The sequence below is a fragment of the Argentina anserina genome, chromosome 2 (genome assembly GCF_933775445.1).
Source record: "Argentina anserina chromosome 2, drPotAnse1.1, whole genome shotgun sequence".
NCBI classification, from domain to species: domain Eukaryota; kingdom Viridiplantae; phylum Streptophyta; class Magnoliopsida; order Rosales; family Rosaceae; genus Argentina; species Argentina anserina.
Window position 1 is genome coordinate 24,967,782 of NC_065873.1, and position 17,396 is coordinate 24,985,177.

The following is a 17,396-nucleotide window of genomic DNA, read 5'->3' on the forward strand; positions in this document are numbered from 1 at the left end:
AGAACTTGGAATTAGCAATAATTTGTTGATATTGAAGCATATGCATTATATATAGTACATGTCATACTAAGATTAACAAAGTTTTTAGTCTAAACATGAATATAGAGCATCAAGAGTTTGGTAATCCCTAGCTTTTCAACATTCCCACGCGCAATGGTAAACCTCGCAAGTGATCGATGATCAGGGGTAATGTTTAGTCTCTGCCAGACTGCCACCGCAATGTTCGAGATGGCATGGATCATGAAAGATCAGTTCTCTGATCATGAAAGATCAGTTCTCTGATCGTGAAAGATTAGTTCTCTCTGTCCTTTGTCATAGTTGGTTGCAAAGGAGAAAAGTACAATTCATAGAGAGACTAGCAAACTAGTAAGCGACGTGGGCTCTGTATAGATTAGTACGATAGTACATACATGACCTCATTGCCTAATTAATTTCATTGGACATGAAGTTCAACCCTTAATTTCTTGCTAATTATTATTGGTAGCAGTTAATGTAGGCTCTTGACTTCAACTTCAACGAAGCAGCCGTACGTTAGGGCTAAAAATTCCGATCCTGATTCGATTCTCCATATCAGCCGGTGTCCGTTATTTATTACGCTCATATTTATTTATTTTTATGTGGGATTTATACTAAAATCTTTCCAAGTGAAAAACAAAAGAGTACAAAAGATCATTCTCAAAGAAATGAGACCAAAAGCCATCGAGAAGCAAGGAGACTAGGTCTATACCCACTTCCAAAACAAACAAAAAGATAAAAAATAACTAAGAAAACATCAAGCAAATACTCTATCATACGATAATTCAGAAAACTCAAGTAATCAACTTGCATGAACTTGTTGGGCGCAATAGGGGTGATTATGTTGGGTTCATAAAAGGGAGAGATGGAAATATGGGTTTGAAATTGAAAGTTGCTGAAATTGAAAGCTCACACACAACTGAGCTATCACGTGATATATTCATGATTCAAAATGGGCTACAAAAAGAGACACAATTGGACTGGCTATGCAGGAGGCTTCATCAAGTACCCCCCTCCCCCAAGTTGCAGAGCGACTTGAGCTGCAGAATTGAGAATATTTCGCGGCTATAGCATGAGCATCCTCCCAAGTGGCGTCAGCCTCTCGCAAGCCTTTCCATTGCACCAACCAAGTGGTTATATTGTGGTTGTTGGCGCGCCTTGTGCCCATGTCAAGGACCTTGCTGGGTTCCCACATAATCTAGCCTTTGTTGCCGAATTAGGGAAGTGTGCCGGAGACCGGAGTATCTGTGCCGAGCCTCTTCTTCAAAGTGGAGACATGGAAGACTGGGTGGAGTTTGGAATTGGCAGGGAATGCCAAGCGGTAAGCTAATTGGCCGATTCTCTTGGTGATCTGAAAAGGATCTATAATATCGTGGAGCTAATTCGTGAGTAGCCCTCTTTGTCAAACTTTGTTGGCAATATGGTTGCAGCTTGAAAAACACCCAATCCCCTTTCTTGAATTCTCTTTGTGTTCGATTTTTGTTTGCCATTATCCTCATTATGTTTTGTGCCCATGTCATGTTGTGTTTCAGGTGTTGCAAAAGAGCATCTTTGTCTTTTAAGGATTGTTCCACGACTTGGACTCCTAAAGTACCAAGGATGTAGCTCTCAATTGAGGGTGGAGGGTAGCCATACAGGGCCTGGAAGGGTGACATTTTGATTGAAGAATGGTAATTGGTATTGTTCTACCACTTTGTCCAGTGTAAAAGCTCCTGCCACGAAAAGGGCTTGTCTTGCACAAAGCTTCGCATGTATTGTTCCAAGGATTTGTTTACGATCGCGGTTTGTCCATCAAACTGAGGGTGGTAGGCGGAACTATGACAAAGACTTGTGCCTTGAAGCTTAAAGAAATCCAACCAGAAGTTTGATAGAAAGATGGGGTCCCTGCAGCTAATGATGGAGCGGGGCATACCGTGAAGGCGGAAGATATTGCGCATGAACGAATTTGCTATCTGTACTACAGTAAATGGGTGGGAGACTGGAACAAAATGTGAATATTTAGATAGTCGATCAACGACACCATGATGCAGTTAAAACCATTGGAATTTGGGAGACCTTCCACCTAATCCATAGAGATGTCACTCCAAACATGATTTGGGAAAGGTAGGGGCTGTAAGAGGCCTGATGGGTGAATGGATTCATATTTTTGGTATTGACATTGATCGCAAGAAGCCACATACAATTTGATTTCATTACGCGCACTCGACCAACTAAAATTTCTCTTCAAACGAGCCAAGGTACGGAGGCAACCAGAATGGCCAACTTGTAAAGTGCCATGGAATTCATGTAAGAGTTTGGAATGCCACTCATTAGTGAAAGGTACATATATAAGGTCATTGTAATACAACCGCCCATTGAATAACCTGTACTTATGATTGGTATGTGTACCTTGTTTGATGGAATTGAGAATTGCATATGCCTCTGGATCATATATACAAGCTTGATCAATTAAGTGGATGCTATCAAACAACGTGGCTGATGTGGTTGTGATTGCATAAAACTCGTGATGGCGGAAAAGTACGTCAGGCAATGTGTTAGTGCTCCCTGCCTTGTACTCAATTGTAACCAAGTAATTTGGCAATCCATTTGTGTTGATTGAGCAGGGGTGGAGATTCGTTGATCCATGAGAAACTTGAGCGTTTGGTGGCTTGTGAGTATTTTGAAGGTGTTTCCAATTAGGTAAGGTCGCCATTTATTCACCACAAACATGATAGGAAACATTTCAGGCTCATAAGTGGATAAGGCTTGATGGCGGGCCGAGAGGGATTTACTCAAGAAGACAACTAGGTGACGCTCTTGTGTAAGAACAACACCTATACCAACTCCACTTGCATCAGTTTCAAGTACAAATGGTTTGTTGAAATCCAAGAGAGCAAGAACCGGCGCTATTGTTATGGCCTATTTCAATCTATCAAATGCTTTAATTGCCTCTTCTGTCCACACAAAATTGCCATGTTTTAACAAGTTGTGTAATGGTTGAGCAATCACTCCAAAATATGGAACAAACCGACGGTAGTAACCCGCAAGCCCAAGGAACCCTCTGAGGCCTTTGGTAGTGTTCGGTCTCGGCCAATTCACTATGCTTTGCACCTTTGTTGGATCCATAAATACCCTTGCACTAGTCACTATATGTCCCAAGTACTCTACCTGTTGTTGAACCAGAGAGCATTTTGAAAGCTTGAGTTTCAAGGAGTTGGCTCTCAATATTGTAAAAACAACATGGAAGTGTTGAAATATGTGAATCCAACACATTTCAGCACTAAGAAATGTTCTCACTTTGGTAGGAAAATTGGTTTTTTTGTGTGGTGGGAAAATTAATGTTTGGGGGCTGAGTTATCTGTGGTCCAGTGTATTGGGGTTAGGTGGTGGCAGAGGACAAGCCTTGTGGTCTAGGGGAGGAGCAAGTAGAGTCATACCAAGATGATGACTTTGCAGATCAGGCGGTGGTGGCCTTGTTATCTTTGACCTTAGCCTTAAAACGCCGAGCAAGGTGGTGTGCGTGAGCCAGAGAGCGAGGATCAAAAGCCAATACATCGTGTCAGATTTCCAGTTTTAGCCTGCCGTAAAACATGGGAACCAAACCAATGTCAGACCATTTCGGCGCCGGCAAGAAAGTTTTGTGAATTCGGAGATGAATTCATCCACAAAGCCTTCTTGATGAATGTGTGACAACATAGCTGCGAAATCACAGGATGTGCCTGTGCCAAAATGCTCAAGTAATTCGGACACGTACTACGGCCAAGATGCGCAAGGATGGCACTGCTCATACGCATCCATCCAAATTGTCGTCGTCGGCCCAAGGTAAGAGGAGGCAAGGCAAACTCTCTCATGTAAAAGACCACAAATTCAATATTCAATATAGATATATACCGCATAACATATATCTATTATAATATATATAACATTATAGAACGCATATAGCGTTCAACCATGGCCATCTAGCCCAACACATCCTCTCCATTAAATATGAGTAATTCAATCTTTGGTGTTTTGTGGTGGAAAGTTTCTGGTTGTGGTGGGGGGTTGTAGGTATAACGTGGAGGGAAGGTAGGGTGGGTTGTAAATGATGGAAATGAGGTGTGGGCCTGGGATGGAACTGGAAACCCAGGTGGAGGCTGGTTGGTGGAGGTGGGGAAAGGATGTGTAATGGTAGAAGGCAGAGGCGAGGTTAGTAGAGTCGAGTGTGGAACGGTGGTGGGGTGAGTGCTTGGCACCGCCGAGTAAGTAGGGTTGCTGCCAGACAACACATACATTGGTGAAGAGAGAACAGTTGTGATGAGCCAAATAGTGTATGACAGAGTAGAAGAAGGACCACTGGTTGGGTTGAATATAAACTGTTCGAGCTGGGGTGAGACATGTGTATTGGGCTTGTAGAGGGCAGCCGCCACCACGGTGTTCTACAACGAAGCAATCTGAGCTGAGATTTTGGACTCAAAAGCAGATTGGAACTCTTGCACCTTTTGAGTGAGCTTTTCCATGGAAAGATGTAATGCATCATTCTAATCCTGTAGGAACTCCACTGTATTTTGAAAATTAGTGAGCTGGGTTTCCTCCAACATGTTAGAGGAATGATGTAATACCCCGAAATTTAGTATTTACTATTGAGCACTCTAAGGTTACATTAACTTAAAATTAATTCAAATTTCCTCTAAATATTTCTCTTTAGAAACCAATGGCGCTAAAAGTTCACTTAGCACCCGTTTATTGAATCTCACCATCATCTTACTTTCAAACATAGATAATTTTTCTTTGTAAGTATTAGACCACGATTTGAGTACTAGAGTACGTTAGCTCATATTTTTTGCATAAACTCAATACTTGTAATCGAATTTAAGACTAATACTAATAGGTCCCGTTTGTTTAAATGAAATGTGAAAAAAGGAAAAAGATTTGATTTCATTTCCAGGCTGATATGGAAATGGAAAAGGTTTTGTTAATTCCATATAAGTGTTTGGTAGATATCGAAATCTAAAATTCAGATATCGAAATGGAAAAGGTTTTGGTAAGTCTGTTATAAGGAAATAATTATTTTGGTAAGTCATTATAAGAAAATAATTATTTTGGTAAGTCATTGGAATGAAATATTTAAACAAAATTTTCATCAAAACTCATTATAAGGAAATAAAATACAATTTAAAAGGAAATTAGTCTTTTATCAATAGGAATGGAAATAGAATACCCCCCTAGGTAGGGAAATCATTTCAGGCTTTAAGAGAGAATCAATTTTCAGTCAAATCACTTTTTTATTTACATTCCAATATTAAATAACAACCAAACAACACCTAGAGATGGAAAACTGAAATGAATTCATTTTCTATAGCATGATTTCCTATTAACCAAACGGGGCCATAGTATTTTTTTATCATGCATTATATTAGTATTAGATATAGCAAACATATTTACAAACCTTATGAAAGGAATACATGTCTAAATTACTCTACTTTTTAAAATAACACATGTCTAAATGTGTTTGTTATATCTACATATATAGACAACCCATATGCCAATACGTATTGAACCTCGCTAATTTTTATGTTTCACCCCATCATACTATCTGATTTTCTTTGTGAACATTCACCATAACTAGCTAGACTATCACTTAATATTAATTTTTGGTCTCCTAAGTCAAGAAAGATAGTTGAGAATTGAATATTTGTGTTTCTTCTTGGTCTATATATATTTGTGAGCTGCCTCAGCTTTCCTACACACTTCAAAATCATAATCCATGCAAATCTATAGCTCCCTTAGTTGATAGAAAACTCAACTTACGCTCCACACACTAAAATTCTAGCCTCCAGTTTTTTTCTCTTGAGAAGTTCCTTCTTTGTTAGAGTAATCCAACTTTAGATTCACAACAAAAACTTCATTTCACCTTTGAAACTTCAAGAGTAAGTACATTTTACATCCTTATAATCTTTTGTCTTTTAAGATTTATCAAAGTGCATAACTAAGAATAAAATGGAAAATACCATATTTTGGTAAGAGCTATATTTTCGTATTTTATAACATCTGATTTTGTCTAAGGTAACAATAGCATTAAGTTCTTCATGAAAAATGTTTCAATTTAGGTTTTTGAATCACTCATGAATGTTTAGAAATAGAGAAGTTATGGCTAATCAAAATTAGAATTAATAAACTTACTGAAAATCTCTTGCAATACTCATGATTTTAAAAACTCATATCTCACTTATTTCTTAACAATTTTCACAAACTTTATATCAAATTAAAGCGTAAGATCTCTATTTTTAATCTGAAAAGTTTCAGAAGAAATGATGAAACTTTGTTACAAGTAAAAGACGTAGACATCTAAGATTGATAACACGATGATATGTTTCTACACTGCTGTAGTGTTTGAATTTTTCTGGACAGTGACTTCAAACTGGAATTTATGACTTATCTCATTAGATTCTTTATGAAAAATCCTTGAACATGGACTCCTTACTTGCCTATTTTGGACGTAAATTTATTGAGTTATCGATATGGAAAGTTGATGGATTTTGACACTAATATTTGAAGGACAATTGGTACTTTGACAATGATTTCCCTTATTATAGGAGAAAAGGCTACTAATCATTTGACTACTACTAATAATGTCTAATTACTTTTAATTTAGAGTACATTTACTTTATTGCACATCTACTTTCAAGTTCATTAACTTGCTTATTTAATGCATACATTGAGTTATTGATAAGTATTTATATCTTGGTGTAAGGTTATATACTTTATTAGTATTTAAGTATTGTCTTAATTACTAAACTTTGTGATATTGTATTGAAGTTATTGAGTTGGAGGTGTGAAGACAAGTGATTAGTACTGCCCCGTGATTAAGTGAATTACAAGTAAAATTATTTTGTGCTTTGTGAGTTAGTCTTGGGCCCTACTACTCCCTAGTCCCTACAGATAGTGCACTAATATACTCATAGGAAAATTGACTTTGAGTATACATACTTTGGTTTTGTCCTCGATATGCTGAGGCTTATTTGTGTTTTGAGTAAATTTGAACCCTAACATGTGACTTTGTGATTGATTACCAGTTTCTTAAAAATTCACATAATTGATTGAATATTTTGATGCTTATATGTATATATATATATATATATATATATATATATGCATAAGCAAGAATTCGTGTGAACAAATACACCTGGTTCTTGGTACATTTTAGTTGGTTGTTCATATTTGAATTTCTCATTAGCTAAATTATTATAAGAATAATCTATACTTACTGGGTCTGTGTTACTCATGATGCTACATAATCTTATTTTCATGTAACAAGTCTATGCTTGGGGAATGAGATGAACCTAATAAATAAAATGACGGTTTTTCTTCAATTACTATTTCAAGAAAATAAATGCGAAACTCATGTATCTTCGCTAAATTCTAATATTTCTAAATTGCAGTATTGTAAAATATTTGGTATTGTAAAATAACTCTAATTTCATTTCATAATAAAATTATTATTCGGACATATATTTCTGTTAATTTTATTGAGAAAATTTTATTGGTTTTAAGGTCACAACTCTAATTCTATAACCATATTTTCATATAATAGGGATATCGGGTTTGGGGGCGTGACAAATGAGGTGGTGTAGAACTGAAGGCGACAAGGGCGAAGGTTGAATGCGGCGGGGATGGGAGTGGTGGGTCAACAAGGGCGGAGGAAAATGGTAAAGAAGGATGTTGTTGGTGGAGGTTGCGCGTCAGACAATCATGACTGGCTCTGAGTACCAAATGTTGGGTACATAAAAAGGATGCGTAGAAAGTAAAGACAAAACGTAAAGTTGGAAATGAAATGAAAATAACTTGGTTTTCATTCATCGATATCCAGTTCCACATACATCAGTATATATATATACAGTCTCTATCCAGAGTGAAGCTTCACTCTGAAATTACAGAGTGAAGTTCCGATTTTGGCACACTTTTTGGTCAAATGTTTTCACCATAAGTGATTCAATATTTAGGTATGTTATTCAAGATCATCTCCACAAAGTTTCATCCAATTTGATAATGGTTTGAGCTTTCAAAATTGAGATTTACACGAACGGTTCACGTTGAACAATTTTAATTCATTCATTCATTTAATCTAATTTTAATACCTTAGCGATGTCCGAATTAGATGAAATTTTGTAGAGATGATCTTGAATATCATACCTGAATATTGAATCACTTATGGTGAAAAAATTTGACCGAAAAGTGTGCCAAAATCGGAACTTCACTCTGTAATTTCAGAGTGAAGCTTTACTCTGAATAGAGACTGACTATATATATATATATATATATATATATATATATATATCTAACTGAGCTATCACGTGATATATTTGTGATTCAAAATGAGCTACAAAAAGGGGCTGCTCTAAATACAATTGGACTGGCTATGCAGGAGGCTTCATCAGATTACACTAAGTAAATGTTGCATTGGTGAGACCTTGAGACCCAAATCTAGTTTTCATCTACAACATTTCATTCTCTAAAGATATGACTGCAGCGAAAACACATATGACGGACTTTAGAGAGGTAATTGTGCTAACGAACCCTCAAGTTACATGGAGGATAGAAAGACATGAAAGAAAAACAGACTACCACACTTCATAATTACTAACATGAGTTCAATTCTCCGCTCAAATTATCATAAAGATGATTCATTCTGGAGAATGAAACTACAAATGTGAGTGCAAATTTCATTCCTTTTAGTCTCTGAAATTTGACATACACATTTAACACCAATAACATGCACTATTGCATTACATGCCCAACTTGCGGCTAACTATCGATCACTCTTTGTCTCAGTACGAATAAAGCCATACAAGATCTGTATGGTGTGAGCAGATGTACGTAGTGAACTGCTTGGTAATCCATTTATAGAAAAAAAAAATCAGAGAAGTTGGTGAAAGTTGGCCCTATAGTCCCCATATACGAGTAATCTCCACCCACACGAAAAGAAAGGCTTCTATCTACCTAAACCAACCCCCATCTCTTCAAATTAAGTATATCAATTTTCACTCCCACACGCTTTTCATTCTTTACAACAGACTCAGAAAACCCTCTCCCATTTCTCTATGATCATCGATCATCATTTTCCCCATTTCATGATTTTCATCTAGTACGTATTAGATCTTCTCTTCTCTCCCAATCCACTGATCCAAAATGACGATTCTGCCCTCGTTCCTCAGCCCCGTAACCCTATGGGGCATCTACGTCCGCCGCTGCTTCGCCGCCTCCGGCCTCTCTCAGCAGTCCATGAAGCTCGACGACGACACCACCCTCCACTTCTGGGGCCCCACTACGAATCACCAAACTACCCCCAGACAAAACCAGAAGCCCTCCCTGGTTCTCATCCACGGCTTCGGCCCGGCCACAATGTGGCAGTGGCGGAAGCAGGTCCAGTTCTTCAGTTCCAAGTTCAACGTCTATGTCCCCGACCTCGTCTTCTTCGGGGGGTCCACCACCACGTCAGCCGACAGGAACGAGACGTTTCAGGCGGCCTCGGTGGCGAAGCTGCTGGAGAAGCTGGGCGTAGAGAGGTTCAGCGTGGTGGGGACCAGCTACGGCGGTTTCGTGGCGTACCACTTGGCCAGGATGTGGCCGGAGAGAGTTGAGAAGGTGGTGATCGCCAGCTCGGGGGTCAACATGAGAGGGAGAGATAGCGAGGCGTTGCTCAAGAGAGCTGACGTCGACCAAATCGAAGAACTCATGCTTCCGGCCACCGCTGCGCAGCTCCACAAGTTGATGGGTCTTGCAATGTTTAAGAAAGTTGACATGATTCCTCAATTTTTCTTGAACGACTTCATTAAGGTACATTATCTTGATGATCATCATATATATACAAGTTTATTTAGAGTCGTACGTAACACTATCTATCCATAAGTTAACGGGAGAATATGAAATACTTAATATATCGATCGATACATTATTTCGACAATCATCCGAGTTATAATGTATTATACGTGAATGTAGAGACTCTACTCGGACAAAAGAAAGGAGAAGATGGAACTTCTGAAGGGAGTGACCATTGGAAGAGATGACAAAGCAAACGTATCTCCTCTTCATGATAAGGTACTATATAGCTAGCAACCGTGTAATTCTTCTGTGATTCAAATAACTAGTGGTTAATTATTTAGAATAGTTTGATTTGCATTTCTAATTTGCTATGTACGTACTTGGGTTGTACAACGTAGGAGGTGTTGATAGTGTGGGGAGAAAGTGACCAGATTTTTCCTTTGGAGATGGCTACTGAATTGAAGCAGTAAGTATACCAGTTTTTGATACTGCTTCGATCATCAATCTAGCTAATTGCAATTGCTTGGAGATGTCACCGTGCCATGTACTTGGTATTGATCATTCCAGGAAACCTTTTTTTGCTTCTTCTGATTGCAGGCTACTGGGGACGAAATCGAGACTGGAGGTGATCAAGAACACATCACACATGCCCCAGATTGAAGATTCTGTGCAGTTCAACCACGTTGTACAAAACTTCTTGTGCAAGGACTGAAAATCTGAAACAGAGGGAGGTTTTGGGCTGGGCTAACGGATGCGCTGGTGTTAGATCCATTTTACGAGCTGGGCTGGCATTATGTCCCTTTTTTTTTTGTTACAGCATTATATCCCTTTTTTTTTGTTACAGCATTATATCCCTTTTCTAAGCTCGGCTGGACTTTTATTGGCTCTTAGTATAAGTTGGGCTGGTATCCAAGAGTAGATTCTAATTATTTTGAGATTTAGATGTAATATACCTATTTTATAAGTAGAAAAAAATTGGAATCGGAACTTGTTACAATGCTTCAGGCTATAGAATCTTTCAGAATTTTCTTGTATTCATACCTCTCAAAAGAGTATTTAAAGCTCCATCTTTTTTCAAATTAGTATTGAGTTTGTCAACAAATATAAAATTGCCAATACAAAATATAAGAATAAAAAAATAAATATTTCAATACAATATACATCTGATTTCTCAGTTTTTATTTTTACAATAATAATTTCAAAACCAAGAAGGATCTAGGCATCTAGCTAAACTATGATACTACTATCTCAATAAATCACATATGTATCGTAATAAAAATATTGTTTTCACTTTGTATTCTTTCAGTTTATTGTGATCCACCCTTTTGAATATATTTTTTGTTATAAATTTTATATTCTTTTTTTAGTACAAAGTCAATAATGATTTTATTCAGTAAGTAGTATAAAAGATAACTCACCTATAATGACCAATAATAAAAGAGTCATACAATATGGCTTTACTAGCCTAGAAAAAAACTAAGCAAACAAAACCAAAAATACTCCTATGAGTCCTATCTTTTGAATATTGTTTATAACACTATTATTTCAATGCCTAACAAGAATTAGAAGATTGAATAAATAGTTACAACAAATTCTCCTTAACACTGTAACTGACTCAAATTAAGTCTTAATGTGGGTCATAAAGACCCAACAAACCAAAACCACACCACAAAAATAAAAAAGTTGACCGAGCCAAGGCCCAATCAGCCAAAACAAGCCAAACCCTAAGAATGGTACCTGCTATTCCGCCATCATCTGATACACCGGAGCATGGATCAACTACATCTATGGTTCAGCTGCCATCGGAGCAATTAACGGCGTTATCATATCATTGCCGACCCATAGCAGAAGACCACCACTGGCGTCAACAATTCCGACGACTTGAGCAAAGATATGTTCATCTCCCCAACCCAGCCTGCCACCGTCGTCTAGCCATGTTCTCCACCAAAACCAATCAAATCTTTTCATGAACCAATCTGATCAAGCATTCTCCCCAGTCAACTGTTGCACTGATAACTGAACCAGCCGACCTAAAAGAATGGGCCATCACTCCGCAAGACGACGTCGACATCAATCCAGCCTCGCCATCGCATACTTCCTGGCCCGCAGACAGATTTGGGAAGCCATCACCTCCCTTCCCAAACCTGACAGCCATCGTCAACTAGAACAAGAGGACCAACCTCCAGAGAACACGAGAGGAGAAAGACGGGGAGCCCTGTTCTTCTAACTCCATATTACCGCACCAAGAGAGGGCATGGTGAGTTCTTTGTATAAGGGCAAAGGATTTGGAGATGTGTCGATGCCATTGGAAGGAGGAAGTGACCATCTTAGGGTTTCTATCACAAGGGAGAGAGAAATCATCTTTGCTCTCCATAAATTTCATAGTGTTGCTAAATGTACCCACCAAACTTTCTAAGTGTACCCAAATCTAAAATTTTGTCCGTGAATATCCTAATTTGGAGAGCTTATTCCATACACAGCCCGTGTATATACACGGGTCAAAAAAGCTAACGTGGCACTCAACAATTGGGGAGACGGCCAAAAGTCATCCCGTTAATGGATTGTTACAAACCATTAACTTAAGTTTTTACCATAGTGGTTTGATACAACCCCTTCTCTCAACCACTCCATCTTCTTCCTATCATCATTCGTCACCCACCTTATCCCTCTATATCTCCTCCGCCGTCTTCAATCCTCTGCCATCAGGGTCTAACCCACCTTTCTCCATCAAATTTCAACTGGATTTTCTTCTTCTCCTCCCCCAAATCTCCCATCTCAATCTCAAAGTCCATCCCCACCTCACCTCTCCCAGAATCCTATATCAAAACATCACTCGAAGATTTCCATACCCAATTCGAAATCTTGGTCGATAAGCTCTTCTTACCGCCGGAGACCGATCCCCTGAGCACCGGAATATTGATGGGGTCATATATTTTGCAGAGCAAGTATGCTAGGGATGCGCATGTGGCTCACGCAGTGTGAGGACTGAGGATTGCCCCGTGAATCCTCTATCGACAGTCGAATGGAGGTCGTTATTTGGTCCCAATATTGAATGGAGGATTGCCCCTTCTCCTTTCTATGTTTTCCTCCGCCGTGACCTCTCGAGCTCCAGCGAGATCTACCCTTGAACCCAAGCGATGGGATGAACTCGATTAGGACCCACGAACCAATGACCAATCTATCAAAGAAAGCAGATTCTTCTCTTTACATCACCAGACCCTAACTCCGTCGACTTGGTGTTAAAAAAAAGAGTAAAACGACCATTTACTGTTTTGCCACGCGGCAACTTGAACGGTCCAGACGCCCCGTGTATAAACACGGGCCATGTACTGAATAATTTTCGCCTAATTTGCCCCTGTTTTGAAACTATAAAACCCAGCCAACCTCAAACCCAACCAAATACTCTACCCCTCCAAAGCAATTTGTTCCAATGTTCCACAGTTGACCCTCTTCGCAGTCCCCCACCTCCGACTATGTGCTTCATCAAAACTCTTGATTTTCAAATTGTGTTAGATTTAAAATGGCTGATGCATGCAATGAAAGGCAAATGAAATGGCTAAAGCCACCGGAAACCATGAGCGCATGTGCTAGAGCAGAATATACATTCAACCTCTTATTTTCAAATTCCAGCATCACCTTCTTACATTTACCCTCTCGTTTTCTAATTCATTTGCATTCTTCCTTACAATTTATAGACAATAAGCCCCCTAAAAGAATTGGGCAATAGATTGATAGATTAGATCATTAGATAGAATTAGCAGCAAGGTATGCACTCGGAGGAAATACAATTCGCAGAGAGTTTACTTAGAAGCAAAAAAGAAGAGGACCATTGTAGCGAAAGGTCGGAGAGCATCGTGAAATATGATTTCCATTGATGTGTTGCTGGGTATAATTATGGGCCAAATTGGAAGAAATAAATTTGAATTTAAAAAATTGGGTATACTTAGATATTTGTTGGGTACATTTAGAAGTATTTTAAATTTTATATTCTATTCAACTTGAGAGACTCGATATAGTTATAATAAGTTTAAATCAATTGAATTATAACAGGTTTGAATCAGTTAAACAAATTTTTTAAGTAAAAAATAGAGTTTTATTAATATTATTGGATTATGGGCATTTTTGAAAAATTATGGAGATCTATATAGCATTTTAGTTGTCTATCTCCACTACTATAATTAGAAGCCATCTTTTGGTGTCAACAGTTTCACCAATTTTTTTAACTTCCCAGAATGCCCATTATCTGAGTCAAAATAGATGGAGAAAAAATATATTTACTAGGGTTAATAATGTAAAAAACAAAAAGAAAACATAACAATTAGAAGAAACAAATATGGAAACGTGGAAGAGCAGAGAGATAGCTTCATAGGCGCGTTCAATTGTAATTGCCTTCATTTTAACGCGAGTGGAACGCGCATGTAGTAGGCTAGTCAAAATAAAAATACCGTTTTAAATGTATGAATATAAGCTATCTTGTTAGATTGCATTGAAAAGTCTTATAAAAAATATATATACTTTTCAATAATTTATATATAGTTGATAAGGAAACACAGTAGAACACAAAAAATTCAACATATTTATCTAATCCTTTACGCCATGTTTCAGACCACCAAATTGAAGTTATTGACAATTAGTAACATCCCAATCAAGTAGGTTGGATCCAAGGGTTGTCACCTTTGTTCTTCATATGTCGATTGTTATCCGGGATGCTAGAAAAGATAGAAGAATACTAATGAAAGATAGAGAAATGGCCTACGCAAATCTCATGTAAAGTTATATAAACCGAAACGGCTAAACTATAACTAAGAGAGTAACCCATCTTTACATAAGAGGTCATGGACATCTTACGAGAACACAAAAGCATAAATGATCACATAGCGTGAAATTGTTGTAATGTATTGCTAGATGAATCTTCTAAATTCAAGACCAAAAAGATTATACGACAAACCTATTAGAGCATCTCCAATAGCTTTGACAAAAAATTTCTCTAAAATTGAGAAGTAAATACCAAAATATCCAAAAACAATTATGCTCATACTCCAACCGTTTTTTATATTTTGCATATTTTGGCATTTATTACAAGTGAATAAAATATTATATAATCATATTTATATAACCATAATGTTACAAAAGAATGTAATATACATCAAATAAGAAGAAACATTATCTTTATTCATTGATAAGGAGGCCTTATATATAGGCATTACATTGAGTATCCCGTTGATTCAGCGATTATATATTTTTCCTTATCTAGACTAACATATACTAATTAACACAAGATACATCAGAAGATTATAGAGAGTAATTCTCCTACAACACTTCCCCTTATATCGCAATCCTAATGTGTCATGGTGCATAATCGTTGCCTCGGTAAAAACCTTGTCAAGCAAAACAAAAACCTATTGGGTAAAATAAAAAGCTTGATCGAAGGTAAAAAGAACACAACGCACCAACTACAGTTGAAGATAACATGTGGAATAGACTCCCCCTGAAGTCTACAAACCAACTCCCCCTGATTGGTAACTCAATCTTGGAGTTTAGATAGATAACGTATAAGAATGCTCTTCACATTCTTCAAAAGTAGTAATAGGTCAATGATTTGAATATCAAATCTCGCCAAACATTCTTAAATCAAACATGTACACTTATCCGTACATGGATCAAAAGAAAGAGAATTACATTAACAACTCAAAACAAGAGCTTGTAATGAAAAACATATTCACGCGTGGTATGACCTTCACAAACGTAAACAGTCATAACTTCTTTGATACAATAGGTATGGATGAACCATAAAATGTTCTGGAACTTTCTAATGATATGTGGTTCACAACATAGTGCATTCTAAGCAAATCAAAAAGCTCCGTCGATGTTGACTCAGCTGCCGTTTCTAGTCAGATATGTCATATTTTACTAAAATAGCTATAACTCACTCAATATAATAGATATGGTTTAATGATTGGTGTTCCTGGAAAGTAGACACCTAGATCTTTCCAATGGTACAATTCACCATTTTCCAACAAGTGAGATTCCCTATAGGTCCCATGGAAGTTGACCTATGAATATGGGCAGATTCTGACATCGCTTCATAAAAGTGTATTTTGTATTGAGATATAAGATTTAACGTCATAATGTGTTGTGATCAAGCATTGACATATGTGTGGGCACACTCAACCATCATCTTGGCCATATGAGATTAAACCGAATGAGATGTCGAGTCAAATATATTACAACAAGTACATACATACACATATCGTACTTAAATGGAGAGTTTCATCTCTTAAGACTTATCATCACTCAAACGGCGGAAACACGTCTTCTCCTGACTTCGAATATTCATGGAATACTTGTAGGCATTAGTTTAACGTCCTTACTGCCTTTAGCCAACCGATGAATAACATCATCAATAACGGTCATCACTTTTGAGATCTAGTATTCTCAAGATATTTTCAATTACCGTAAGTGATATTTTCATTACCTGACCAATGATCTATCTCTTTGTTAAAACTGTATCCTATGGCTTTTCAGGAGGCTGTGGCAGCGACATGGGTCGATCATCACCATTAATTCCTGCCAGATAATACTTTTCATGTATGCCAATCTACAATGTTGGAATTTTGCTTCAACATAATATGTATGGTTCGACATTAAAATTATTCAACATCGTCATTCTTCGAGATCTCTTATTTAGATTAGTATTGACATTGAGGCGTCCCTCAATAATAATCATCATCAAAGAAAACAGACAATTGAGTATGATTGATCATAGATCAAGTTGTGTCATAACTCACATTCAGCAAGTATTATCGAACCAAGTGGTATCTCTACACTTTCGTAAGAGCCACAACCTAGTGACACCATCTACCATATTTGTGGAGTCATCACGTCACCAACAAAGAGTGACTACATGTCCATCTATTGGACATCAATCCTTATAGGCACAGTTGCAGCATGTATCTCTAATCTCGTCACTTCCATTTGTAAGACTATTAGGAACATAATGAGGCACAGTGGAACAAACTACGACAAAACCAAGTCATTGAACTTGAAAAAACTTGTTCTTCTCTCCCCCTAACGATGGGGAGATTGGCTCATCAAAAGTGACTAAACGAAATCGCCTGTTAAGGTATTTATATAAGCGGGCATAGGTGGAAGTTCATATCTTAATCAAAGACAAAATTCAACATCAAAAACTCATCATTATGCGCTTGTGGAGACGCAATTTGACACATAAAATATGTGGACTATAAACAATTAACATAATCTGTTAACAAACATGTATATTATTAGACTTGAAATGATAACATGCAAATTGCTACAACTGTAACGTCAATGATAATGGTATAGATGGATACCGTAAAACAATACATACTACAAGTCATAGTTTATGGTTTGAATTGTTGGTTCGTTGGAAGCCTAAGCACATCAACAACCAATACCAAACCTTTGTTTTACACTTTCTTGAATGGTTCATTGACTTTCCGAACCCTGAATGCTACAAATTTTAGGAGTAAGTAACATGTGTGTTAGGAATCCAATGCCACCAGCCTCACTGTCGGAGCTGGTTGGAGAAGTACCGAACTGGCCGAAATACTCGCAGGAGG

At 37.6% G+C, this 17,396-nt stretch overlaps 1 protein-coding gene across 1 annotated transcript; it reads left to right on the forward strand.

Annotated features, from left to right (window-relative positions):
* Positions 1-9,028: 9,028 nt before the first annotated feature.
* On the forward strand, positions 9,029-10,775 carry LOC126783530 (uncharacterized). The gene is made up of 5 exons (XM_050509013.1): positions 9,029-9,810; positions 9,973-10,071; positions 10,194-10,261; positions 10,393-10,574; positions 10,628-10,775. Exons 1-4 carry the CDS (start codon positions 9,163-9,165, stop codon positions 10,505-10,507), a joined length of 930 nt encoding a protein of 309 aa, XP_050364970.1. The 5' UTR covers positions 9,029-9,162; the 3' UTR covers positions 10,508-10,574; positions 10,628-10,775.
* Positions 10,776-17,396: the final 6,621 nt, after the last annotated feature.